The sequence below is a fragment of the Cuculus canorus genome, chromosome 4, assembly GCF_017976375.1.
Source record: "Cuculus canorus isolate bCucCan1 chromosome 4, bCucCan1.pri, whole genome shotgun sequence".
Taxonomy (NCBI): domain Eukaryota; kingdom Metazoa; phylum Chordata; class Aves; order Cuculiformes; family Cuculidae; genus Cuculus; species Cuculus canorus.
Genome location: NC_071404.1, coordinates 6984008 through 7011807, shown reverse-complemented (window position 1 = coordinate 7011807; position 27800 = coordinate 6984008). Strand labels below are relative to the sequence as shown.

Genomic DNA, 27800 nt, shown 5'->3' with positions numbered 1-27800 from the left:
TGTGTGGAGCTTAGAGATCCCAAAGGAAATAGCATTAGGTTTCCTAGGGATGAGAGAACGAGGTTAACGGGAATTGAAGTGAAGTGATATTTAAATGATAAAAAATTGCTGAATGACAGTCTGGGCAAAATTTCCCCTGTGACATTCACATGGAGGCATTCCCTTGTGTCATTCTGAACTTGTATTGGCTACTGGGGACAGGGAGCAAAGCCAGGGCCTGGTTTCTCATGGGCTTCATCTCACTGGTGTCCCATCTTTTCAACTTCAGTGGCTCAAATTCCCCCATCTTCTCCACAGCTGAGCAGTGGAGGTAGGGAGAGCCCTGAAAATGTGTTGCTGTGTCCAAGAGTTCCATCCAAAACTGTGTCCAAGACTTTCATCCAAAACTGTGTCCAAGACTTTCATCCAAAACTGTGTCCAAGAGTGCATCCAAAACTGTGTGAGTATCTGACATGTTCTGCTTGCTTCTGTAGCCTGTGCTGAACCATCACCTTCCAGCTCCTTCCACGCTGCTCCGTACACCCGCTGCTTCTGGCATTTGGGAAGTGACTCCCTCTTTCCAGGCTCTGGTGGCAACGGAGGATGTCAAGAATTCCCAGGCTCGTGTTTCACTGTTATCCCTGCCTCTAAACACGCCATCCATCTCCTAGAGGGTAAAAATAAAGCAGCATTGTTTAATTTCTGGAAAAAGCCAGATGACAGTAGAAGGGGTCAGGAATTTGCATACCAGCCGTCCCCATCCCACTGTCTCAGCTGTTGCTTCCTGAGAGACAGAAGCATGTGGCTGCTAAAAATACCCTGCAGAGAGAATACGTTCTCTTTCCAGTGAGTGAGGATAAATTAATCTGAGTCGTAACATATATAACAGCTTGTGGCTGGGAGAAACAATTCCAAGCGTAGTTTTTAGAGAGGGGTTTCCTAACGAAGCCGAAGTCCCAGCCCTGTGCCTTCCCTGCGTAGGTTGGCGATATTGTGAGGAGGATCTTTGCCTCCTGCCTCTCCTGCTCCCACCCCTTTTCCCTCCTATGGGAAACAGTGCGACGAGGGGTGGGAGGACGATAGCCCTTTTATAAGCGTGGTCTTGCAGCAAGTGGAAGTTGACAGGAGTGACAGGAGATTTGACTTATTCCAAGATATTGATCCACCTCCCAAGCCTTGGGGTCCCTGGGATGACCAAAGGGGGAATGGAGTCAGTCGAAGTGTTCACATCTGAAGGCAAAGGAAGGGGCTTGAAAGCCCAGAAGGAATTTTTACCTGGGGATGTCATCTTTGCGGAGCCAGCCTATGCAGCTGTGGTTTTTGATAGGTAAGAGAAAAGCACTTGCAAAATACAGACTGAAAATAATCTCAATGCAAAATTTCATCTGGCCGGGGCTGATAAAAGTTTGAAAGCGCCTGGACATCATCAGAGAAGGTTGCAAAGGGAAGTCAGTAGCATTTTTGTAAAGACACATTCGCAGCTTACAGAGAATGTGCTTCCCAGGGCTCAGATCAGCTTTTTTTTTCACCTTTAATATGGCATAATCTGTTTTTTCAGGTTGTGATCTTGCAAGGTGCTCAGTCCTAACAGCTTCTACTAAATGGGGTGAAAGTTGTGTGTGTTCTGTGCCTCACAAAACCGAACCCATGTTACCCTCTGCTGAACTGCCAGGAGTAAGTGCAGTTCAGGTACAGCAATCTCAGAACTGGCTTTGCTGTAGCCTCTGGTGTATAATGCATAATAAAAGTGAGTTATGTTGTGCTCTGCTCACACGTACCACCTCCCAGCTGTACACGCAGCTTCATCGCCCGCTGCCTTCAAACTTGAAGGTAATGGAGATCTGCGAGTGGTATTGTTTCTGTTAAAGTGATTTTATGCCTGTAGTCAGCTCAGTTAATTGAGGGCAGGTTTCTGCTTTCACTCTTTTGTTTTTAAATATTTTAAAATATTTAAAATATTAGGGTTTTTTTAAATATTTGTTCACACTGATTTAGCCACAAACTGAATTCTGGTGCAAATGCATTTTTCTTTTCTTTTGCTTGTTTCAAGGACAAACAAAATTCAATCAAACTGTGCTGTTGGTATGGCTGGTAGGTGCCCACTTCTGCCCTTCAAATCAATGGAAGATTCACTTAAATGCCCTGGAAGCTAAAAGACACAAAACCCAAATTTCTATATTAATCTCTCATGGGATAGATCTAGAATAAAGCCTCAGATATGAATGGGATTTGTTCAGCCTTATAATGCACTGAGAACAGAATTTGGCCCACATTTTCAAACTGAGGATCTAGATATCAGATGAAGTTTTCATTCTGGGCTTAGGGAATTCATGAGCATTCCTTAAGGGAGCTGTGGTCAGTCCTGAAACTGATTTTTTGCCCTGAACTACCAGTGACTTTAGTGAATGTTCTGCACACTAAACAGGGTGATGAGTGATACCGCCTAGCTGAGCTTTGGGTGATTAAATCAGCTCCGCTAACGAAGTCCAGGATGCCAGCAGAGATCATACTGTCGTTTTAATCCCAGTCATCTTGTAGTTGAAGCTTATTTGTGCTACTGTGTGATCTGGCAATAGCAGAGAATAGGGGATTAAAAGAATGGAACAGGAAATAAGACTTTTGCGTCCTTCATTCACTTTTTCCTTGCCCTTACACTGTCAGTGATAAAACACCTGTTTTATCAGCCTATACAATAGCAGCTATGACACTTTTTAGTTTGTATTTTAGTATGTAATTTTAAAAGCTCGCATTAAAAAAATTACTTCTTATTTTAAAATGTTTTGTTCTTGAACCCTGATCCAAATTACAGTAGTTAGTGATGAAACCCTCTCTCCTTGATGGGTCCTTTTAGCCCCTATTCTTCAGTTTCAGTTGTGTCACTACCTGGAATCTTGCTGCGATGCTTTGTTTTTTTCAGAAGTGCTTATGGACAGTGATTTCTCCCATATGCCTTATTAATAATACTAATTATCCTTTAAACCATTGAAAACATTTTGTTTTTTGATGGCTGGTTGAGATTTCTTTTCTTCTTTGTGAAATGTTGTGAGCATTATGCACAGAGTAGAGCTGTATATGTTGAAGAGGTAAAACTTCACTGCATTTTCAAATGTTACTTGTGTAACGTGAGACAGCAGGAGAAACTATCACCACGTTGGCCCTTAAGGGTGCAGGCTGTGTCTTAGGCTTAAGTTTCCAACAGAAAACCTTGGATAGAGAAAGATATTCTTCCCTTCCTCCCCAGGATGGGTTTATTTACCTCCCAGACTAAGCTACAAGAAGGCAACGTAAATGCATCCCTTCTCTGTGACTGGGGAGGGTAGGGACGCTTCAGTCATTTTTATCTCTCTCCTTCTTCTTTGTCCTGCTGTGCAGTAATAACACAGTAATAATGGACACTTACCCTCCTATCCCAAAATCTCTGAAGCGGGAGGTGCCAACTGCATGCTTGTAAGTTAGTGCTTAGCAGGGAAAATCCTGCATCTGAGATAATGGAAACATACATTTTTTTTCCGTGAAAACTGCTCCAATCTTTTCCACATGAATGCAGTGCTCTGGTTTTGAAAGTAACTTCTACTGCTGTTCCAGAGTATTCAATCGCACAAACCCCCAGTGAACTGACTGCTGTGAAACTGTAGCCTGGATCCTTGTAGGATCTGCAAGAATTAATCTACATTAGACCATGGTGGCTGGCTTTGCACTGAAAGAACTGCTGTTGCCTCGGCATGGACAAAGAGTGTGAGGAATCTGTTTCTTTTGTGCCACAAACAAGCATTCAGAGGTCCTAAAACTGGTGTTGAGTCTACACTATTCAAAAGGCTCTCACGCTGCGTTGAGAAACCTGAAGTCCAGGATCCCTCATCCTAATTCCGTTCGACTTCTTTGTGTCTTGCTGAAAGTAGTGTGTATGTGTACTATGGAAAGTGATTCAAATATAAGTGATTGGTGGGTTTAATTATTTGGGTCAGTTGTACCAAATACGCGATCAGATTTTCCAGAGTTCAGCTTTCTTACATAAAGGCCACCGTAGCAGCACTAAAGTTTGGAGTTGGTCTGTACTTCACAGCCCTTTGAAGAGCTCAGGCTTTTGGGAAGTCTGGTTCCAGTTTAGATACTGAGCCTCTGAAATTCTGCCTCTGATTTTGCTGTTGAAATCAAATTCTGTGTGTAATATATATGGGTGGCAATTATAGTACAGTGGCCACACTGTGGTCTTCTGTGTGAGTGCATGTGATGAGGCAACAGAGCAGGCGTAGCGAAAATCCCTTTTTCAGATTAGTAGGAGCAGCTCTTTGGAGATACAAGGGTGTTTTCTTGATGTGGCTGTACTACAGAATGGAAAGCAGTTGTGTTTGTGCTCAGGCACACAGCTGTCAAGAGGTTGGAGGTGTTATTGTTCAGAAATGAGGGAGCTTCATAAAAGCTGATGGACTTTTGACTTGATGAAGAACAAAATAATGAAATGAAAAATTTGCATTTTCTGCTGTAGATTGTTAACAGCTATCCAAGTAAGAAGCCCTTCCGTGGGGCTGTTCCATAGCCAAAATCTACCTGTGATACTCTGAGAAACTATTGGAAGAACAAACCTCTTTGCCCCAACTGTACAGGGATCTAGGGAGCCTGAAAAACTCATCTTGACACCTGGTGAGAGATGAAAGTGTGCATACCCTACCATTTGGGCTTAAATGATGCAAAGGCCCTTTTCTATGTATTGATGTGAAGAACTACCAAAGTAGTTTGGACCTAAGGCTGTCACCCGACTCTATTATATATAAATAAATAATATAAATGTCTGTCTTTCATCAGGAAGGTGAGGTTGAGGAGGTGCCGAGAATTTTATTTTGCCAAGAAAAGGAGAAATGTTTTATTTAACAAAGGTTTATCAGCCATGATACTCTGAGCCAGACAGATCCACCAATATACTTGGGCCAGCCTACAGGGTGATGTGATGACTTGTCCAGCAGTATGCTTTGGGTTTCAGCTTGCAGATTAAGACACTCAAAACTAAGGTCTTTAATAAATGTCTGCGTAGAGATAGGGGCAGAATTTAGTTGCCATGGGTGTTTAGTGTCATTTGAGATGCCCCAGGGTGTCTGAGATATCCTCTTTGGGCTGACAGGAACAAAACAGGATTTATGAGAATCAGGCCTCCTCTCAGGCCAGATAAGGGTCCCTGCAGAGCCTAAAATAACACCAGGCTCCTACACCCAGGCAAGAGAAACCAGCCCTTACTGTCCAGTATAGTTAATAGAACACTACAATGTGCACCAAACACAGGCACCTACTTTTGAGCTGAGTGGCTTTATAGGCTTTATGAATGTTTTGATGGGATCTTGAAGTAGACGGTACAGATGAGCACACCTAGGTGTTTAAATCTTCAGAGTGCGTCCCACCTTGGAAGCCCTTGAAGGTCACAGGGATTCTGAAGTTCCCTGAAGGTCTCTGAAGTCATTAAGGCTGGTGAGGGCTTGTACTCTTCAACCAAACGATGGTCATCTGAGCAGCAGTTTCATCCCTGTGGCAGAGACTTTTAGTCCAGAAGTAGATACATAAAATTCCAAGTGAAGCTAAAGAAGGTTCCTGTAGACATCAGCCAGCTCATAGATTCTTAGATTTTAAGGCCAGGGTAGGAGTCACAAGGCTAACTCTGCTCACTGCAGGGGGGTTGGACTAGCTAACCTTTAAATGTCCTTTTCAACACAAATCATTCTACAATTCTATGGTTCTGCAACCTTTTGCTTAACACAGTGGTTACCTGGGGTTGACTCCTTCATCAAGCCTACTACTTCTGCCTCAACTAGAGCAGGCTGTTTACAGAAACAGTGAATACCGATTGAAAGGAGTGCAGAACTCCGTGTGATCTCCAGTATTTTACTGTTTGGATAAAGTGCAGACAGACTTTCTGATCTGTGTGTTTGAATCAGGTTTGTTGCTATCCGCTGAAATAACACTCAGAAAACACCAGTGTCAGGCCTGCTTTACCCTACAACAGACACAGAATGTTGGAAATACAGCTTCTCAAGGGATTCTCTGCTTTCGTTGGGGTCTTTTTTTGACTTGTAAAGCCCCCATTGCACTCCTAGTTGACATTACCTCTCACTGAAGCTTTCTCTAGTGTTCTGCTTGCATGCAGGGGTTTAATACTCCCCTCCTACCTTTTCACTTTTTCTTTTAAGCCCCCAAGCCTCTTTCCTCACTGCCACCTGTAGGACGGTGGCATTTCCATTGCCTGGGCTCAATGTACAGTATGTGACCTTCTCCTCCGCTGTGTCCTTTGGCTTTAGAGCCTCTAAGAGTTTACATTTCCGACAGGCGTGGAGGTGCCCGATATGTCTCTGTCAACCTTCATCAAGAGAAGGTTTGCACTTTAACCGCCAGAGTTTGAGAGGCAGTAGTCAAGGTAAACAGTGTCATGTGTGGTAGAGAGCAAACATGAGTTGAAGATCTGCTTGATGAGTGATTTGCAAATTGCTAAAATCCTGAAATCATGAAAGTTTTGCACTCCTTTTTGCTATATGCAGCAGGTCCTAGACTGTAAGAAATGCAATTTTTTTCCATAACAGTATGACTCTGAAAAGATTATGGAAGCAAATTCTTAGAGTTGATACAATAAAACCTGAGAGATAATGTGGTCATATTTTTATTATCACGGCATTTGTTGAAAAGCTTAAGTAAAACCTGAAGAAAACCTATTTTTTTAAAAGAAAACCACGCCTCCTCTTTAAAAAGAGGCTGAGAAAGCTTGTAATAAAAGACTAAAATAAAATATTTACAATTAGTCAAAAATAAATCCTCCACTAAAATAAGACAAACTAGGACGTCACATCCCTGACATTTTAAAGATGTACTAAATTCAACCCCTTTTTTTTTAAAGGAGCAAAACTATTCTTGTTCTAATAATTTACCATTATAGATATCCTCAGCAGAAGCCACTTATTGAATACCTCACTTTTCCTTTCATTTCTGAAATAGTAGGAGCATTTTTTTAGGCTGTTGTGTTTAATGAAGTGTTACAGCTTCTGCTTTGAAAGCCAAGTGGACTTTACCTACACCTTACGCCATCCTCCCTAAGACATTAAGGAGATGCCTAGCCAGGTGGACTTAGGTGTAAGTTAGGTTGTCTGTGTGTCATCTGTGATGTACGAAATAGAATAAACTCACATTAAATAGTTTGTGAGCTTCTCATCTTGCCCATTAGCTAATCAATGAAATCTTTTTGCACCTTTGCACTACAGCCACCTCACCTTGCTTTTCCAGATCAGTGCCTGAGATGCTGTGAGAACTTCATAGGAAATGATTGACAGAATTTTGGGTAGTACATGTCTCGGAGGTGAGGTTAATATATTTCCTGTGGCAAGGCTCAGCTCTGTCCTGGCATGTCCAGCAGATCTTAATTCATCTGAATGCAATCCGAGCAGTCACAAGAGCTATTTGTTTCTTCTGCTTTCTCTGACAGCCATGCGTGCAGGAGCCACAGTTTAGATGACAGTGCTCTCTCACCCCTTGCATTTGTTGGCTGGTACGCTGAATCATTGCTTTTGGGACTGTAGCAATGTCTGGGACCAGGAGTAGTAGTGCATCTTATTTACGTAACGTCAGGACTCATAAGCCCCTCAGAGTGCAGATCAGTTGACACTTGGATGAGGGACCAAGGAAACCTGAGGCTCCCAGAAAGTCATTTAATGAGTCAGTGGCACCTGACTTCCAAGTCAGTCCTAAATCCCTGACCTGGCAAGGCTTGGATGGGCTGGCAAAATCACTGTGCTAATGAAGAACCTGCTTTTGGGCAGGATGGAAAAAGTTCTCACTATGTGTGGAAGATGTCGGTGAATGAATGGCCAGAGATCACCCCAGAGACCATGGTATACCTGGACGCAGCAGAAAGCAGATGAATTGTGCCTGTGCTAAAGCAAGGGAAGCCAAGAACCCAGTCTCTATGGGTTCAGACTTCCAGGGCTTCTATGTAGGTATCACACATCTCTCCAGAAACCCTCAGTTCTGCCAGGCCTTGCAGCATCCTGACCACATGGGCATCGGCTGCTCTCTCAGAAGGGAGAGGAATCTCCATTGGGTCATGTGGAGCCATTTTGGGTGGTGATAAACTCTTTCTAGGCCAGATAGAGAAGGCTTTATAGATCAATGATTTCCACAGGCTTAAAGACTTGGTAACCTCAGGCTTCCTCCCCCTGTCCTTGAGGGACTGTAACCATTGTGGAGGAGATGACGGGGGAGACTGTGAACACTGCAAGCCTTTGGTGCCCTTGGTGTTGCCTGCTTCCAGGACAAAAGGTATCAGAGGCTGTCGTGAGGTCCAGCTCTGGGTCCGAAGGAGAGCCCCACTTTGTCATCCCCATTCAGGGTGTCTGGCTCTGAGCACCTCTGGGACAGGTGGTCAGGCATGTGGGGGATTTTAGTTCTTGCAAGGTCAGGCAGCGCTTGAGCAATATATGTTGAAGATTTAGGAAACCGATCTCAAATACCTGCGTCTCCTGAATTTTTTTATCGTGCCAAGAGTTGATCCCATGCCTCTAGAGTTCTGGTAACACACATTATCAGTAAATCCAGTCTTCTCTTGAACCACCTCTGAGCAAGAAGGATCCAGCGAATGTTTTGTGAGAGAAGTGTTACATCTTGTACCTGCCTATCAGATTACCAACAAGTAACTGTGTGGCAATTTCAATACCACATGAACTGTTCCTTCCTCAGGAAGTCTCATGTAACCTTTTTATTTTGTGCATTTCTCCATCTCCTCAGAAATGAGGGCTTTCCACCAATAAGTTTCACCAGCTGGCTTTCCTTTGGAAACTCTGGACACCCTATTTTAGAACAGCAAAATGCAAAGCCAACACCTCAGTATTTTTCTGTTCTCAGAGAACTGAGGGAAGACAAGGCCTTGTTTGAGAATTTGGGTTTTGCTGCACCATATTCCCCTCTGACCGGTCATTCCTCTTTATAGAGAAACTTATTTAACTATCTTTTCAATTTCTGACTGCCCTCAAAACACGCAGGCAGGCAGGAGGGAGCCCCATTCCCTGTGTGAGATATCTCCCTGTGCTTCCCGACGTGTTGTAACCACGTAGACTTTATCAGCTCTCTGGCTCTCTGTTGCCTTACAAGGAGTGTAATCTCTTTTGCACCTCTCTGCTCCTCTGATCTGACAGCTGACAGAGCACAGCCTCGCATTGCTCACTGGCTCCCAGGTCTTCCGTTTGACTTAATGGAGCTGGCTGAATTCCTCCTTCCCAGATATGTGTTCCCCCCTGCCCCATCCTGGGTACTTACCTTTCATCACTCCCGTGTGCCAGCGCTGCTCGCTGTCATTTTCTAAACCTCATTTTTCCATGGGGTTTTGTCTGCTGCAGGTCGCTCTGCTTTAAGTCAATGGCCCTCTGTTTTGAATCAATGGCTCTCTGCTTTAAATCAACGGTCTGCTTCATCCTGAGAGAACCAAGACAGCTCGTGGATAGTGCCAGCAGCTCATACTATAGTGCCTGAGGAGTGCAAGTGCATTTTAAGTGTAGTATGATAGATAGAAATACGCATACATACTTTTTTTATATAGCCATAGAATGAAGAGGCAAGACTGCCTTAAGGCTGGGGACTCTGGGGCTGGGGCTCGGATTCCTGCCTGTGGAACAGCCTCCTCGTGTGATCATAAGTAAATTTTGTGCCTCAGTTTCCCCATTACAAGCTGTGGATGATGATAATGCTATCCTTGGTAATGAAGCCCCTGTGGTCATTGGGCTTTTGGTAATGAAGAAAACTTCCCTCCTGGGACCAGCAGTGTCTTAGTGGTGGGAGTTGAAATTCTCCCTCACTGTTGAGCTTGGCTGGAGGTGGAGATAAAGTGGGCAGTCGCCTGGAGAAGAATAGATGAGGGCACCAAATCAGGTTGTAAAAAGCTTTCTCTAGCAGCAAGGGGAAAATCCCGAAGCTGTTTGGGCAGGAGATCAAAAGTGTTTCCCCCCCCTTCCCAATGAATTATGCTCTCCGAGCGAGCAGTTGGACATCTGAAAGTGGCACATGGGGAAATTTCCTCTTGGTCTGGGAGCCCGAACACTCAGAGTGAGGACATGAGGTTAGGCTTCATCAGTATTCTGTTGCATTCCTCCCTGGCCTTGGCTATAACTTGGAAAACCAATTTTGACCCCTGCGAAAGAAGCAACCTGCTCCTTTTGAGAGGTGTTTGCCAGATATCCAATGACTGTCTAAGTCACAGTAACCTCTCAACTAGTTAACCACAGAGCCAGGATGAGAATAGCTGGTGAGCAGCACTTACAGCTGGCACCAGAGAAAAACACGCCAGGCTTCTGGATTTGGAGGAGAAATATGCATCACTACCCCATCTGCAGGAGGGATTTACATGGCCTAGAGAGCACTAAGGTTAATGCAGGAGCAGACAGGGAGGATGTCATGCCCTGAGAGCAGAGCACATTCTCACATCAGGCATTGTGCTCATTACTTGTAATGTTTAACGCCTCTATGCATGGCATATTCTGGGCCATTGACTGGCGGTAAATTGTTCATGTTCTCAGCTCAGCAACACAGCAGCCTTGTGAAAATGAATGATCCCCTAGGTTTGTTAATAAAATCTAGTGGTGATCATAAATGCAAGTACCGCTGCCTAAACTTAGCATTACAGCCAGCCCAACCCATGTCCCACTCCAGCCAATGCTCCTGCAAGCTCTTGAGATTTCATCTTTCCTCCACCCTTAGCTGTTTTGATGTTCCTTGTCCATCCCTGGGCAGCTGAAAATCCCTTTGTGCTTCAGCCTTTGTGCTCAGGGACCTGCAGAATGGCTGGGAGCCCGTTCTGGTCCCTCAGACCTTCACTAATCCACAGTAAGTGACTGCTTGGAATCACTGGGACCAGGTGAGTCCAAACCCCACCTTGCCTGGGGCTCTGTGCTCCTGTCTCTTGATGGTGGTCAGCCAGGAGACAAGTACCACCACTGAAGGAAGGTGGAGAAGACATAAACTGCTCTGTAATAAGAAGTTCTACTTTGAAAGATGCAGCTTTCTTGGTTTCCTCATGTGATTTCCAATGCAAAGACACAATTGCCAAGTATAGTGTGTCCAGTACTGCTACATCCTTGGCCCAGTGGTGAAAAGAAGTGACAAGCAAAGCTGCTTTTTAATCCGTGAAAACATATCTATGTTTCACACAGTACAAACACAGTTTACCTATGCAAACACTTTGATCTATCAGTCTTCTTCATTTGTGATACACCTCTGACCTACTCACTAGCAGAGCATTCCTGATGTATGCTTCTATCTCCACAGCACGCCTGTGCCTACGGAAACTTAGGAGAGCAGCTAGGATGGCTCAGATCCATGCTTGCATATGGTCCTTCTAGCCTAATGTTTTCCTAAGTCTTTTGGGCGTGGTAGTGGTTGGTGTGGGGCCCAGGAAAGCCTTAGTGCTCACAGAGGGTTTCACTTCAAATTTATTTCTAAAGAAGTTCAGAGGCTTTGCAGGCAGGTGAAGCTCTCAGGCTGGCTCTTTGCCTTCATGCTCGCCTGAGCTACAGACCCATTAGGCACCTGCTTTTTGCTCAGCAAGTGCATGGCTCGTGCTTCAGTATGGGCCAGACAGAAAAAAAAAACCAGACTGATAATCCTGTTAACAGCAGCCGTGCTGAGGAGGAGCAGATGAGCTGCAGACAAGAGAGTTTACGACTTGGGAATTCTTTATTGCTGTCCTCCTTTAAACAAAATATTTGTTTCTGATGTAGCCAAAGAGAGAAGCAACAGCAATGGGCAAGCGCACAGGGATTAAGCTGGGTGGGATGTTTCTTCATCCTCCCAAAAAATCTCAAGAGGTCCATTCTTAGTGGGTGTGGGGAATCCAGGGACACAAAGCTGGCAGCACCCTCATTGGGTGGACCTGGTCCTTCACTGATGTACGAACCAAAGGGTCCTTCTCTCCTTCCAGCCTGACGCATGTCATCTGTCACACTTGCTTCAAACGGCAGGACAGGCTCCACCGCTGCGGCCAGTGCAAGTTTGCCTACTACTGCGACCGGACATGCCAAAGAGCAGCTTGGCTGAACCACAAAAATGAGTGCGCTGCCATCAAAAAGTATGGCAAGGCACCCACCGAAAACATCAGGTAAGAGCTGGCCCCAGGGGCTGAGCTGGCAGCCTGGGAGAGGAGAAGGCATCCCAGTTGTCTATGGGATACATTGATTTGCCTTCACATCCTGGCTCTGTCATAAGACAAGAGAGGAATTCCCAAGGAAATGAGAACCGTCATGGACAGCTGGGGACCTGGAGGGTCTGTAGCACTTCTTCAGATTAGAATCATGAAATGATTTGGGTTGGAAGGGATCTTGAAGACCATTCAGTTCCAACCCCCCTGCCATGGGCAGCGACATATCCCACTAGAACAGGCTGCTTAAGGCCACACCCAGACTGGCCAGAACATGGATGCTGAGGCAAAACCTTCATCTTTCTTTCCTTGAAAATCACGTGGATGGTCACCATCCATCAGCCACTCAATACTGAGCCTGTCTTGGTCTGTCTGCACACCATTTCCCTTCCATGAGATGAATTCCTATGTCCTTCCATTCCTTTCCTTGTGGTGGGTGGTGGTGGTGCTAACACCTGGGGATGTCTCCTGGCCAGGCTGGCTGCCCGCATCATGTGGAAGATCGAGAGGGAAGGCAGTGGGCTGGCAGAGGGCTGCCTGGTCTCCATCGATGACCTGCAGAACCACGTGGACAGCTTTGGCGAGGAGGAGAAGAAGGAGCTCCGTACTGATGTGGAGAGCTTCCTTGAGTTTTGGCCACCCCAGAGCCAGCAGTTCGGCTTGCAGTTCATCTCCCACATATTTGGAGTGGTAAGTTGGAGGGCTGGGAGAGGAAACGAGGGGCTGCTTTTAATGTCTGCTTCCCAGAGGAAGTCTCTAACTAGCCTGAGTTGAGGATGCCTGAGTTCATTCCTTTCTTTCTTTTAAGAAGCCACAGAGGCTGGGATAGCTGAGATCAGCCTTTGCCACAGGTGGTTTGCATACTGCCCATTCCTCCTCTGCATTGCTCCTGCACTGACACTGGGAAACTGAGGCACAGCAAGGGCAAGATCTGAAACATTTTTTCTGTCTAAGCATCCAGGCAAAGGCACACGCAGCCATAGGTGCTGCATTGTCATCACAGGTCCCATTGGGCAATGGAGAGAGCTGAGAAAATCTATCGAAACATATTTTTATTAAATATACTTAGAACATATTTGAATATACCAGATTTGTTTCAGAATATGCATTATCTATTTCATATCGTGTGGTTTAGATTTTTACCTGTACATTATATATACTTGTATGTATGGGTATTACAGGTAAAATATACTGAATGTATTTAGTAATATCCATTCATAACTTGTTAACTACAAATTTTTGTTCACACTGTAGCAGAGAGGGAAATTCCAAGAAGCCAGTTCAGGTTGAGTTGCTCTGCTGACAGCCCTGGTACAAGCCTGGGTTGTACTGACTCCTCAGCTAGCAACAGTGCCTGAGGGACCACAGTGAGCTGAGATGAGAAACATGCTCTGCTCACATCTCTGCTGATGGCTGGTGTGGCAGAGAAGTTGGATTTACCAACCCTAGCATAGGGAGGATGCACAGCATCCTTTGATATCCACCCTGCAAAAAAAACCCCAGTCCACTAGGAACAGGGAGACCTATGTACTAGTCACAGACATAACTCGCCCTTCCTGCAAGGAAGTACAGATAACATACAGAATCATTTAATAAATGAAATAAAACAATTATCAGAGTAAACCAATTAGCAGCTGAGTTAATTATTTCCTTTGGTATATCCAATCGCATTTTCTCTTTGCAGATAATTCCTTTGTATATGTTTGCAGCTGAGAACTGTTCCATTTGTATATGATAATAATGTGCCATATAGAAAAGTATAATATTTTGTTCATGGCATATATGTATCCCAACAGCAGTCTGAAATTGTCTGGGCCTCTGAACAAATAGTAGTAATTGGTTTTAATAAGCTCTGCGGGCCACCCAGCAAACATGGTCAGGTTCAATGCAGCTCTTAAAGTTAATTTCTAACTGATACCTGTTTTAATAAGTGTGAACTTTGCTTTCTGCTGATGCTCTGATTAAATTGCCTCAAGTTCATTTTCCTATGACCTTTTTCTGAATTACATGCAGGAAGCAAATATAAGGAAACCAATGTGTGGTCAAACCAAATTATCTTAGGCATCCCAAATGAATATTAACAGCAAATATTCTGTAGCACCTACTCAGCCCTGCTCTGAGTTGGTCCATCTGCATGAGTCCTGCTTTGCTCCTGTTCTAAGTTTTATCCTAACTAAATATGTTATTTCTGCTTTCACTTTCTACAGTAACCTCATAGGCACTCCTCCTTTCTCCCTAAAGTTTGGAGATGGGATGCTGGAGATATGCCTCTTCTAAAGCCTCAACAGGAATTGAGAAATCCTGAATATAGCCGAGTTCAGCTTTTTCTCCTTTAATGCTTCTTCCTGCTTATGTTTTGGGACTAGATCAGCTGCAACGGCTTTACCCTCAGTGACCAAAGAGGACTGCAGGCTGTTGGTGTGGGAGTCTTCCCCAACCTCTGCCAGGTCAACCACGACTGCTGGCCCAACTGCACTGTCATCTTCAACAATGGCAAGTGAGTGGATTTCTTTCCTTGGGTGCAGTGCGGATGAATCCTAGCAGGCAACTCAGCATACTCTGCTAATCTCAGTGTCAGATCCATGCCCCAGAAAATCAATTAATTCTTGTTTCCTTCTCTAGCTCAGAAAAAGTATACACCCTAGGATTTTCTTTCTAAAGAGGAACTGTTTTCCCTCTCATTATTGTTATTTTAAAAAATATTGTCTGATGCACTAAACAAATACACAAGGTCTGATCCCAAATCCAGAGAAACAGCAAAGAATTTTTTCCTGGTTTCTGTGAGTTTTGAAACCAGACTCAAAATAGGCACTAAGTAGCTGCCTACATAAGGTCTTATATCGAGGCTTTATTTATAAATAGTTAAGGAACAATTATGATTAATATATTATTAAATATTATACCAAGTCCATAGTACAAGAGTTTCTCATAGCTGAAGCTTGCATTCAGCTGTGTATCACTCTCTGCTGGTGTATCCATAACCATCCCTAACACAAGCCCTCATCTTTGTGAGAGTGTACAGCCTCTATTAATTGCTGATTAACTCTTTAACAACAGGATCTTAATGACTGTTATCCACAGACTAAGTCACGTGCGAGTGCAGGGTGCCCTCAGCCACTGGGCATTCCCTGTTCCCACCCAAGTCATATAAGAAAACTACTGTAGGACGTGTGAGATGGAAAGAGATTAGGTGGGAAATGCAGGGATGTTTCAGCAGAGCTGAGAGTGAAAGCTTCTGCTCTAAGTGCTTGGGGCAGTTCATGGGAGGGATGCTCTGCCCTTCGCAGTCTCGTCCTAGGCAAGAACAGATAAAACTGCTGCTGAGCCAGCAAGTTATATCATGTGCAAGATACTAACTCTGGGAAACTGCTTGCCAAAAACTGCACAGCCACGATATTTCCTGCAAATTTTCTGCTTGGACTGAAGATTTTATAAATTTTTGTGTTCACCTAACTTTAGTCCTATAAGTTAACCCTCCAGCCTCCTCTTTAACTAACACATTGCTTGTGCACTCCCCTTCTTGCTGCCAGTTTTACCTGGTAATACTACACCAGAATTTATCAAGAAGATGGTAAACAAGCAAAGAGTAAACAAAATTGTATTAGGATGATTACCTTGGTAGGAAACAGGGTCTGATCCAAAGTCAGATTGGAGTCTGTGCTCTGATATCCAGTTGCCCTGGATCAGATCCGTAGTGGGATGATGGAAAACGTCTCCAACCAGCCTTGGAAGTGGAGGACATAACTAGCAGTGATACCAACCCTGAAGTCTGAGATTTTGGGCGGTAAGTAGAGGAATGGCATCTTTTTGCCTGGCAGCTTGTTGACAGTCCATATGTGTCCCGTTACTGACTTTAAACTTGACAGTCTGGTTATTGGCCAGGTAAATTGTGGAGTCTTTTATGTCTTTCTGTGGAAACTTAATGATTGCCCCCTATTGTGGGAGCTGAGCTCTCTCGCAGTTCTTAAGGCACAACATCAGACTTGAAGACCCTTTAAACTCATCACAGAGGGCACAGTCCTTGTTGCCTGTATCTCAGTCTAATTTCCATTTCAAGCTGTGTTTTAACAAGCATAACTACTGATGTCAGTGGACACATTGCCACGCAGGAGAAGAAGCTCCCTTGTGCCTGCCAAACGTCAGAAGCAGGTTTTGTACAACCCCTGGCCGAGGCCACTCCTAAAGTCACAGTGCCACGGTACTCCACCAAATCCTCCACGGGCAATTTGGTTATGACAGCTACAGAGCAAAAGGGAATTTCTCACGAGTCAGGCACAGGGAATCCCCTTGTCTCCTATCAGGACAATGTCCCAATGACCTACGATACCCATTTTTTTTTCTGTTGTGATTGCACCTGTGTAAACTGCAGATGTTTGTTTTGTCTTTCAGTCATGAGGCTGTAAGATCAATGTTCCACACACAGATGAGGTGGGTCAGTCTTGAAAGCATCATCCTCCCCCCTTGCTCTGTATCCCTCATGTCCCGTCTTTCATGGAAAAGCTGCAAACCGCCCAAGGGGCTCCCTCTCTTTGCAGCAAATTTCACCTTCCCCATTTTCTGAACTTCTACTCCTTCCCCGTGTAAAATCCCACTAAACCAAAACCTCACTTAACTCTGCATTTTGTAGTAAATTAAGCCAACAATGGTAATACCGTGACTGCCTCCCCCACTGCAAATTCCCTCTCTGCCTTCCCACTCTCTCCCTTGGCTTCCTCCCTGCCAGTATTTCCCCTCTTCACTTCTTGTTCCTCCTCCCCTAACTATGACGAGAGCGTGAAAGTCAGAACAAGGTCTTGCTAAACTTGCACAGCCCAAAATAAAACCTTGCGTACTAGGAGATGAGAAATGATTGCATTACTGACATACTAAATAGTCCACGTTTCTTCTGCAACAAGCAGTGCCTGTTGAATGCATTTCTACAGTAGCAACACTGTAAGTTGTAGGTTTCGTCCTTTTTTATCATAATGCCTGATTAATGTTTTACTTTTTAATGATGCCACTGTTACCTGATCCAAACTGAAGAAAAATATATGAAAATACATGAAAAAAGGACTTCTATTCTAAGCTCACTGCACTTGGTATATTATAGTCAATCCTGTTAATGGAACACTTGTCTTTAATCTTCAATTTCAAGCAAACATGCAATTTCCTCAAGTAAGATGTGAAATACTTTCAAAGTGCTCTTGTTTACTAGTGGTGCTTACTCAGTGCATTACAAATAGGACCGTAAAAATGGGAAAATGAGTTTCGCTTGTGATTAGAGTTGCTATCTTGAGGCAATTTGAGTTTTGAGCTCTCGGGCGCTCACTGTGCTCTGCAGTCTTTCAAGATCCTCATTGTTTGGGGCAGACACTGGGGAAAAAGCACAGGACAAGCTCAGTGAGGCTCTCTTAGATGACAGTGTCTCTTTAACTATAGCATTTCAAACATGCCATGTGTTTCCAGGCTTATCCCAAATGCTATCAATCCCTCCACACAAGGCATGGCTGCTTAAAATATACCTACAGTGCTTAGGCTATCAGGGGCATCATAAAAGTCAGAGGCTTGATTTTGCTTCTCTGGTTGCATGACTCACTTCAATGAGGATCCTATTAAGTCTGAACAGGAATGTTAACATGAGTAAACCTCTCTGATGGGAATTGCTCTTTTTTTTGTGCATTTTCTCCTTGAGTAGTGCGTTGCAGCTTTCTCTGTTTGGCATTTTGGCATTTTCTCTGTTTGGCATTTTCCTGTGATTATGACATAACTAATAGCTGCCCTACATGATGATGACGTGTTCAGAGATAGATTTTGTATGATATGATGTTGATATGATATAACACCCAGAGAAGGTCAAGATCAGCCGCCGGGAGCAGTTTTCACAGCAGCTTTAAGACAACAGAAAGCCTCAGGACTACGCTCTTGGTGCTGAGAGCTTGTAATAGGAATTACAAGGGAATTACTATCCCTTTGCAGAAATATGATCACATGGGAAAAGTAATGATGGAGGAAGTCATGTCTTCCCTAGAAGACTTACTTTTAAATGCACTTGGTGACACCTTTGGGTTCTATGTCACCCATGCCTTCAGTGAGACCTTTGTTGGGTCCCATCTAAAGCCTCTCATGTTCAGGTGGGAGCCAGGAGGTCCCCCCCAGGTGTGTCTTGCAGCAGGCACTGTACATCAAACACACTGTTGAGCTCAGAAGGAGAATGATCAAGGCAAACGATGCTTATGACGAGGGAGTCCCAGGACTAATGTACCACACTGCAGTGTGACAGTAAGGTTGGAGGTCAGAACACGGGACTGGCTTTTTTGATAACCTGTAAGCATGCCTAGCTGCAAATATATGTTCAACCAATCAAGTGGTCTGAGCAGAGAGCCCGAGGTCATCAGTCTCAAGTGAATTACTTTTAAATGTGCATAGAGTCACTAGTAGATGGGGGAGTGGATGTGTACAGAAGTAGCACCTTGCAATTGATATTTGATGAAGGTCTTTCCCACTCTAGCCAAATTCTTTTGTGACAGTCCAGCCCCTGTGACTGAGAGGTGGTCCAGAGTAACTGGGAGATTTAGCTTGTAGAGTGAACCAGCAAGGGAATAGTTTTTATCATAATACCTGATTAATGTTTTACTTTTTATTTAAGACCTTTTGCAGGGAAAGACATGAGAAAAAGGCAGGTGCAAAGATCTGGCTTTCCAGAAACCTGTCATTAAAGATTTGCTGTGTGTTTAGGTTTAGTAACATAGTCTGGTGATCTCCTTGTGTTTGATATTAGCAATATCAGATCAAAGGGGCTTTATGAAAAATAGACTATTTCAGGAAAATTATTCCAAAGCCCTTATGTAAAGATACATGAACAGGGCAAGGGCATCTCTTACCCAGCACCCAGAGGAAATGTGCCTTAACTTCAGGGAGTGAAAATGATACTGAAAGCAGTACAGTTCGGGATCTGGGAGTCCAGCCAAGGATGTGCAGGCAGCATGTGAAGCAGTACTTAAAAAAAGACTCGAAGTCCAAACTCAGCATTTTTCAAGGCTTGCTGTGTATTTCTGGTCTTGGGGTTTTCTTCTGGCGAGATCTCCTGCAATATAATAAAATTTTATGTCCAGCCCCTATGTGGATAAAATAATGGAGTCTTAATTTGTTCAGAGTTCAGACCCTTACATATCCCTGCCAGGCACTTGCAGAGAGGCAGGAGAAACTCCTGTGACTGGGTTTTTACTCTGTATTCAGTTAACCTGACTGGCTGCCCATCTCTGCATTGCATCCCTTGAGACTTAAAGCAGTAGCTTAGGGCAAAGATTCACCTCTGCAAGACAGGAACAGGTCACAGGATTTGTCCCTGGTGTCCCTGATGGCTCCAAGTCCACATCTCCTTTGCACCCAGGATCGAACTACGGGCACTGAGCAAGATTTCTCCAGGGGATGAGCTGACTGTTTCCTATGTGGATTTCCTCAACGTGAGCGAGGAGCGGCGGAAGCAGCTGAAGAAGCAGTATTACTTTGACTGCACCTGTGAGCACTGCAAGAAACAGATCAAGGATGGTCTGATGCTGGCAGTGAAGGAGGGGGAAGGCAAGGTATGGTAGTACCCAAACCCAGAGGTAGTTGTGTCTCCTCCCTCAGGGCATCTGTGTGTCTCTGTGACCATGATTCCTCATCCTGGGAACACTCCCAATAGGAACAGAGCCAGATTTTGGCAGAACCCTGACTAGTACCAGTGTGATAAATGAGAACGGAACAGAACCTTGATTTAGCACAACACCAATTCAAGCCCACCATGCGCGGGTCAGTTTAATCCTTATGATGCAATGTAAGTGCAGTTTTTAATTTAAAAAAGCTCACAAAAGTTGCCTTTAACTCAAACCTAAAACTCCATCACCAGGCAGAATGCCAAAATATTGGAAAATTAGGTCTAGAGCTGAGAAAAATGCTGGCATTTAGATTGTGGATTTCTTGAAGGAAGTGGAAGGGAATCAACGTTCTGGACAGCAGAAAGGAGAATGTGCTGCAGACAATTCATGGTGACAGGTTTCACCAGAGCTGCTGATCCTGTATGGTTTGTAAAATGTGTAGCATCACACTGGTTCCAGGGATGTGGGAAGCCTGAACTTCCAGTCCCTCCTTGCACAGGCCTGTCACAGGGAGTTTGTACCACTGCTTGACATTTGTGCGTGGTTGCTGTGGGCAGACTGACTGTGAACAATTAACACGTAACATTTTTAAGTAATCTGTGTTTTCCTTGGAGGTCTCACAAGTCATCGAGTGGGAGGGTGTAAGGCCGTCTCTTGCCGTCGGCAGTGGGATGTGTTTCTTGGCCAGCGGCTCCAGTTTATGAGCAAGCTGGTAGCTCTAAGAGATTATTTTTGGTTCCTCTACCCAAGAATATAATTTCTCTTATTTTTTTGTCCTTTGGGGCAGTGCTAGCTTAGGGGTTTTTTTTTCTCCTGCAAGCTTTACAAAGCGTATAAAGGAAGGCAAGGCAAGGCAAGACAAGGCAGGGCAAAAGGTCCCTTCCTACACAAACCATTCTATGATTCTATGATTCTATGAAATGTGTTTTAATGTATTATCAAGTCATTGATCTGCACTATGGAACCGTCATGTAACAAAGCAGAGAGTGCAGCTCAGGGGATAATGAACAAAACAGCAAATAAAACAGCAAAGGTAGGATGACGAACTGTGACCTCTTAGGCCAGCACTAACAGCAGGAGAGGCCCAGTGAGCTGCGTTTTCCTGGGAATGAATACAGAACCCCCAGCCTCCAGCTCAGCATAGTTCCCAGGAAGCCACGCTCAGTCGTGTGACTCTTCTTTCACACAGGTGGCAGTCAAGAAAGGCTGGATATTGCAGAGCAAAAACCTCTCCTTGAGAAAGGCTTTGAGAGAAAGGATCAAACTGCTGTCAGGGAGCTTCCATGGGAGGCAGGACATGGAACTGCAGGAGGCCTTTTTTTACTGGGTCAAGTTGTCCCCTAGTACAAAAGACACTGGCATGGAATCATGGAATCATGGAATGTCCGGAGTTGGAAAGGACCCACAGGGATCATCGAGTCCAACTCCTGTCATCCAGACCTATTGCTAAATTCTAAAGCTTCACCTTAAAGCTCATCCTGACTCCTGAAACTCCCCACTTCTAATGTAAAGCTGTTCCACAGCTCAGACCTCTGATGCAGAAGCATTTTTATCTGACTTTCTGTAGAAATATGTTCACATACCTTCTCCAGTGGATGAGATAAAAAAATTCCCAGCTCTCATTCAACACCTGCTATCAAGCCTTGAGTGAGCAGTGAGATGCACCATCCTCTTTTCATGAGCATTAGAAATGCTCTGCAGCACACAATGGGAAGACATGCATTTTTGAGTCAATGTCCTCTGAAGAGCTTGTATAGAAAAAGCCTGTAACTATGCAAGGCACATGATTTCAGCTGTTAAAAATACACCCCATCCACAGACAATAACTATCCAGACCGACCTCACCCTCAGAGCACGCCTGCTCGCTGTTGGCTGGGTCACATTTTCCGAATTCAGGCTTGCTTGCCTGAGACCGGCAACGCTCACAGCTGCATGGAAAAAGCGCTATGAATATATGCAAGATTGACAAGCTTACATCCTCAGCAGCTGCTTGGACCTCCAGTCCTTCATGCCTTCCAAATAGTAGCAAAGTTCCCATTGTTTATAATGGCAACAGGCTTAGGGGTCTAGTAAACGCAGGAGAGGATTTTTACTAGACAAAGCTGCTGTGGAAGTGCTGGTTAAAGTACCTATTCTGGGAGTCTCTCCTCAAGTAACATAGCGATGTGATCTGCACTGACATTAACATTGCCTTTGAATGAGCTCTGCACACTAGAACAACCCTGTGTGCCAGTCAAACAGCTGCCCAAATCTGATTAACTCTGATAGCTTCAGTCTAATAACATAGAATAAAAAATCATAACACATACATACTCATCCATAATGAGATGAGGGGTACATGGCTCTGAAAAGCAACTGTTTTCCCATCCTCACCAAATTTTCAAGAGTTTTTCCCTGAATTTCACAGATGGCTCAAAACTCTGATTAACCAAGTGGACAAAAAAGACAATGGGATGGTCCTACAGTCCTGACTCCAAATCTTTCCATCCTTCATTACAACATTGGGTCTCTGCTTTTGATCTGCTGCTGGGCACAAGCCTGTGCTCCAGCTTTACTGTCTCCAGACCAGGCTCTTCCTGCAGACTCCTGGAGTCAAGAAATTGTGGGATAATGTCATGGTTCCCATCTATGAAAAGGAAAGTCATGGTAGCTAGAATAGCTGGAAAATGCAAATTTGAAAACCTCAGAAAAGTGGAAGAAAAATGACAGGGTTAGATATAATAATGTTGTATTTTAGCATTAAATGAAAGGAGGAGAGGCAGCTAATTAGAAGCTGGTTAGTGTCAGGCATGCCCAGATGCCTGCCTTCAAATACATGGTGAAATCCAAGCTTCTTTGAGGTGTGTGGGAAAACACATTTCACACTCTGGAGCAGCTGAAATCTAGGTCAACCCTCTTATGGTGTTTGGACCTCATGACAACATTTCTTAAAGTGGGTAACAGTGTTCTTATCTATCCTTATTCCACCCATTTTTCATTCAAGAACCTCATTTTTCTTGAGCAGCTGAACTAGGAGGAACAGATACACACTGACTGGTGGCTTTCACAGCCTCTTTGGTGTCTTGTGAGACCTCCCAGTTACAGAGGCAATTCTATCACTTTTCCAGAAGACACATATGGAGGGAAGAGTCGAAGAACTCAGTTACACATGCCAGATGTCCCTAGCTGCTACCTTGATGAGCAATGCTCTTGATGATGTCAGCAGGAGCTTCGGGTCTCAACTTGGTAGTGGAACAATTTCAGCCCAGTTTCAGACAGGTCTGAGGAGGGGTTATACATGCGGTAGTGAGAAGGTAGCAAGTGATGTGGGAAGCGTCTCACCCAAGTTTATTTAGGTTCCCATACAGTGGAATAAGCATCCCTTCAGCCATGGTATTTTGATGTGTCACTCAGTGCATTTTCCTCACTGGTTTTCCTAACATTGTTCCCAGCCCTCTGCAGAGACGGTGAAGGAAGTCATCCAGTTCTCCAAGGACACACTGGAGAAGATCAACAAGGCCCGCATGGAGGGACTTTACCATGAAGTGAGTGCTGGTACTTTTGCTCTCTTGCTGTATATAGACCACCAGAAAAAGCAGGTCTTTTTCCTTTCTACATCAATATTTAAGGACGTAACAAACCCACATTCCTGTCACCTGAATATCCTGATGTGCTTCCTGCCCTCTTGGCAGCTCAAATTACAAAAGTTGACAGTGTTTTCTGCCCTCTGTAAAGGATGACCATTTCTGATACAACATCCCAGACTGGTTTCTTCCATAGTGATAATACAAGGAGATAGATTCAAGTGACTTCCAGCACCTCTGATTGACACAAGTGTTGAATCAAGGACCTCCTGGGTGAAAAACATGCCTTACAGGGCGAGTGTATGAAGTCATCTCTGCCATGTAACTTCATAAAAAGGAGGACAACGGATGTGAAAGAGGGACAGGAGACTGGCCACATTGAGCTGTGGGCTATGTTTACCTGTGTTATTCTCCTCTTCACCTCCTGGCTTCTGCATTTTGCTTATTTGTCGGGTGCTGTGAATGGGTGTGTGGTGTGGGAGATGCACGTCCCACTTGGAGCACAGGACACAGGGACATAGAGTCAGAGACCTCAAATCACTTCTTCCTTTCTCACCCTTTTGCTGACCCAGGAAATATTTAATTCTTGTCTTTGTGTAACAGCTTCATGAAAACAATTCAGGTTGAGCAACAGCTTCTGGGTTTGAATTTACTTTGGTAAAATGCTGAATTCCCCCAGAGCAGAGATCGGGACGTTGGGTCAGCCCTAGGTGCATCTGAGCAGACAGGCATGGGACAGTACAGCTGTGTGTCCCTAACCCCATGTAGTCATTAAGAGCATTCACTGCATCAAGTGCTCGTGGTAGGTTGGGTGGATGGTGTTTGGGTGTAAGAGTCCTGTAGGCACTTGGTCTCTGACAAAGCCCAACCTCCTGGGATCTTTCTCCTGAACAATAGACATCACTTTTTCCTCACCAGTTATATTAATGTAAACCTGAGAGAGAAAATTTTGGGCACCAATCACTTTGCTGTAGTGATGTTTTTCAACAAATAAAAGCATATCCTACCTTCCTCAAGCTTCATAAAGGCTGACTTGGATTGTAGGATTGGTATGGACCATGCGACCCACGGGGCTTTGATGTGGCATTTTTGGGGCCAAAGGTGCTCTGACTTTCCCTTCTTCTCTCTGCTTCCCTTGGGTGTAGGTTGTGAAGCTCTGCCGTGAATGCCTGAAGAAACAGGAGCCTGTGCTTGGGGACACAAACATTTACCTCCTGAGGATCCTCAGCATTGCCTCCGAGGTGCTCTCCTACCTCCAGATGTTTGAGGAAGCAGCTGACTATGCCAAGAGGATGGTGGATGGCTACCTGTATGTCTGTGCCTTATTTTTGACAGCTCTCTGTGGTTATGCAGTGTTATAGGAATAATTTTCTTAGTCTGCATCCCATGCTATGCTGACATTCAGACTGGTACCCGATTGCATAACCAGATGGAAAAGGAATCCATCCTAAATGCACAAGAGCTCCCAAACACTTTGATTTACTAAAGAGTAACTGGCATGTGGTTTGGGTTCATCTTTCATTAGCCTTTTCTTTTTGTCTCAGAAGTATCTCAGGGCTGTCCTGGTAGCAAGACACAGAGCATGGGTGCAGGATAGAGGGGCTGTCACTGCAGGAGACGGCTTGTTCCCCTGTGCCCTGCAGGAAGGAGAAGTTGCAAAGAAAAAGAAACTGCATCAAATTGCTGTCACTCAAGATATCCTTTCACTCTTGAATAATACATGGATTTTTATCTTGGTTAATTAGTATGCACAAGTCTTGTGGTAAAAGCTCAGGGAGAATAAAGAAATTTAGGCTTAGATCATATAGATTCAGGACAAACTCCACAGTAAAAATTATGTACTTTATTATTATTGGGGTACTGACCACTGGGGTAGTATCTTACAGTCCCTGGAGGTGATGATGCATTTCCAAGGGATGAGAGTTTCTGGAGTTTCTGGAACCATTCATTTCTCTCCCTGCTTTGAATGAGAAGCTAGTGGTCATTACAATCTCAATTTAGGCAGTTCATCAGGTGCCCGAAGTTAGGTTGGTGCTGTCTGGGCTATAGGGTCAGATTTGGGTTTTGTTTGTGCCAAAATAATGTGGAATGACAGAGCTTGGCATCCTCCAACCCAAGTGCCCAGCCTTCCCCATTTGCAGATCATTCATCGTCTTTCACAACAACTGGTGATCTCGTGTAACCCGTGCCTGCCCCTTTCTAAGCAAGGCTGCACATTTCAGTGGCACTGAAGGCAATGGCTCTTCACTTGAGTAAACAGTCTGCTTTTTGGCAAACATGTCACATCACTGACAAACATTTGGGAATTCTTTCCTGAACTAAAATTACTCAATGTTTTTCCAGGAAAATATACCATCCCAACAACGCACAGCTGGGGATGGCTGTGATGCGGGCAGGGGTGACCCACTGGCATGCTGGTCTCATTGAAGCTGGGCATGGCTTGATCTGTAAAGCCTATGCCATTCTCCTGATAACCCATGGACCTTCCCACCCAATTACCAAAGACCTGGAGGTAGGTGTCATCCTCTGTGTTACCTGTGCCGTCTGTCTGGGCAAAGTTATATTCAAGCTGTAGAAACAAACCGTCTGTAAGGGCTGAGATGCATCAAACATTGACTGCTTCTTACCAGTGTTGTAGTTTTCTCTAAGTTATCTTATAGCCTGCTTCCTATGGGACATTTTCATTCCTGAAAAATACTCTTTATTCTGCACCATGACATGCACTAAAAATGGCCACTGAGCCCTTGAATCTTGTTTGAAACTGCTCTGTCCAAGGAAAGAGCCTTCCAATCTTCTAACAGTCTGATTTCTCTGCTTTCAGATGAATGGCATTACAGTTTGACTATCAAATTACTTATGGTTGTTGTACGCAGTTTACTAACTGATTTTCTTTATTGGTGTCCATTCTTCTTTATTTACCACTCCCCTTTTCTTCTAAGCTACTGAGTATTTTTCTTCGGTTGACTGATAAGTGCATTTCCTAGCTTAGGGTCAAGACCTGCAGATCCCAGAGAATTAAATCTGCTCAGCTGTGATGAACTACTTACAATTGCAGCTGGGGAGCTATCATTTCTTTAGCCTTTAACTCACCCAATGTGACCTGTTGGCTTTACAGCATTCTCCTTCATCAGCCAAACAAATTATGCAATACCAAATGAAATCTTTTGTTGATGTATTAATCCCGGTTATAGGGGATAGCTATTACTTTTAATAGTGCAAATTTATGTCACCAGAAAAATTAGTATCTAGTACCTAGAGCCAACCTGTCTGTTGACTTTTTCTCTATATACGTAGCAGAGGGTGAGGCTCCAGCACCTCCATTTCTGTATTTGCCTTCCCACTTAACTTCCGGAGGAAAATAATACAAGTATGGCACATGCTTATCTCTGTGCTCTTAAACCAAGGTTGCATAAAATCACAGACAGGCATAAAAAGATTTCCTAAAATCCTTCCTGAACCTCTACCATAATGCAGCACTAGGAATGACTCTGCTTATGGTAAATCCTGGGATGTGGTTGAAGAGGGGCTGAGCATCCTTTACTTCTTCCCATACCTCTTGCCACATGAGGTGACCCCTAGCCTGGTGATGGGTCGCACCAAAGGTCTGGACCAGGATGTGAATGGGAAGCGCACTCACTCCCTGGCTTGGCACGGCATTATCTCTTTGTCCTGCATAAGATTTGGGAGCTTGAGACTTCCCAGCAGCCTGCAGAAGAGCTGGGTGCAGGAAAGGCTGATTCCTTCTTCACCTTCCTAGTCCACAGGCAACCAGGTTTTAGAAAGTAACTGATTATAATACTAGTCAGTCTTGGTCCTGCTGGTGGGACACCTGCATTAAGTTGCATCAATCATTACATGGCCTGGGACATCCCCGAAAGACAGTTCCCATTTTTTTAGGCAGTGTGTTATTCACTTGCTTTGAGAACCCCTGTCTTACGCATATTATAACCTATTGCGTCCCTTAGGTCATGCGTGTCCAGACGGAGATGGAGCTGCGCATGTTCCAGCAGAACGAGTACATGTACTACAAGATGAGGGAAGCTGCCCTCAAAAACCAAAAGATTCAAGTCATGCCTGAACCTAGCAATGAGGCCCCACCAGGCCTCTTCCACAAGAAGGAATAAACCCTGTGCTTGACACTAATTCATGCCTGTGAGGTGGCATCATCTGTGGCACCTCCAGACACAGGGAACGTGATATAGGAATGCAATATATCCATAAGGATTCTTTCCAGTGCCACGAGTCTGAAAGCATGGACCTGCTGGGGGAAGAGTCCTGAAAAATCTTCTGAGGGCTCAAAGCAGAAGATATCTTAGCAGAAACAACATCCTTTTTCTACCACTAACATTAAAAATGGAAGCAAACCCCCCTATTATAAAATTATTTACGTTCTTATTAGAAGTCTTTTTCTCTCTATGTGAGTCCTCATCCTGAAGTCTTTGGTTAAGTCTTAAGTGATTATTTCCTAAGTGGTTTTTTTTTTTCCTATCACTT

At 44.3% G+C, this 27800-nt stretch overlaps 1 protein-coding gene across 2 annotated transcripts; it reads left to right on the top strand.

Moving 5' to 3' along the window:
* The first annotated feature begins 928 nt into the window (after positions 1-928).
* Positions 929-27655, top strand: SMYD1 (SET and MYND domain containing 1). 2 transcript variants are annotated; one of them, XM_054066182.1, is made up of 10 exons: positions 930-1306; positions 11912-12088; positions 12604-12817; positions 14494-14624; positions 16517-16555; positions 19497-19689; positions 23175-23267; positions 24452-24615; positions 25650-25818; positions 27272-27654. In XM_054066182.1, exons 1-10 carry the CDS (start codon positions 1170-1172, stop codon positions 27428-27430), a joined length of 1476 nt encoding a protein of 491 aa, XP_053922157.1. In that variant the 5' UTR covers positions 930-1169; the 3' UTR covers positions 27431-27654. The 2 variants fall into 2 exon arrangements, with proteins under 2 accessions (XP_053922158.1, XP_053922157.1); XM_054066183.1 differs by lacking the exon at positions 16517-16555 and having other exon boundaries at positions 929-1306; positions 27272-27655.
* Positions 27656-27800: the final 145 nt, after the last annotated feature.

Bases quoted from the DNA above. Each gene is read 5' to 3' on its own strand.
- SMYD1 (XM_054066182.1), top strand. From the start codon at position 1,170: ATGACCAAAGGGGGAATGGAGTCAGTCGAAGTGTTCACATCTGAAGGC. The intron at 23,268-24,451 runs GTGAGTGCTGGT...CCTTGGGTGTAG, and splicing joins TGGAGGGACTTTACCATGAA to GTTGTGAAGCTCTGCCGTGA. The intron at 24,616-25,649 runs GTATGTCTGTGC...ATGTTTTTCCAG, and splicing joins AGGATGGTGGATGGCTACCT to GAAAATATACCATCCCAACA.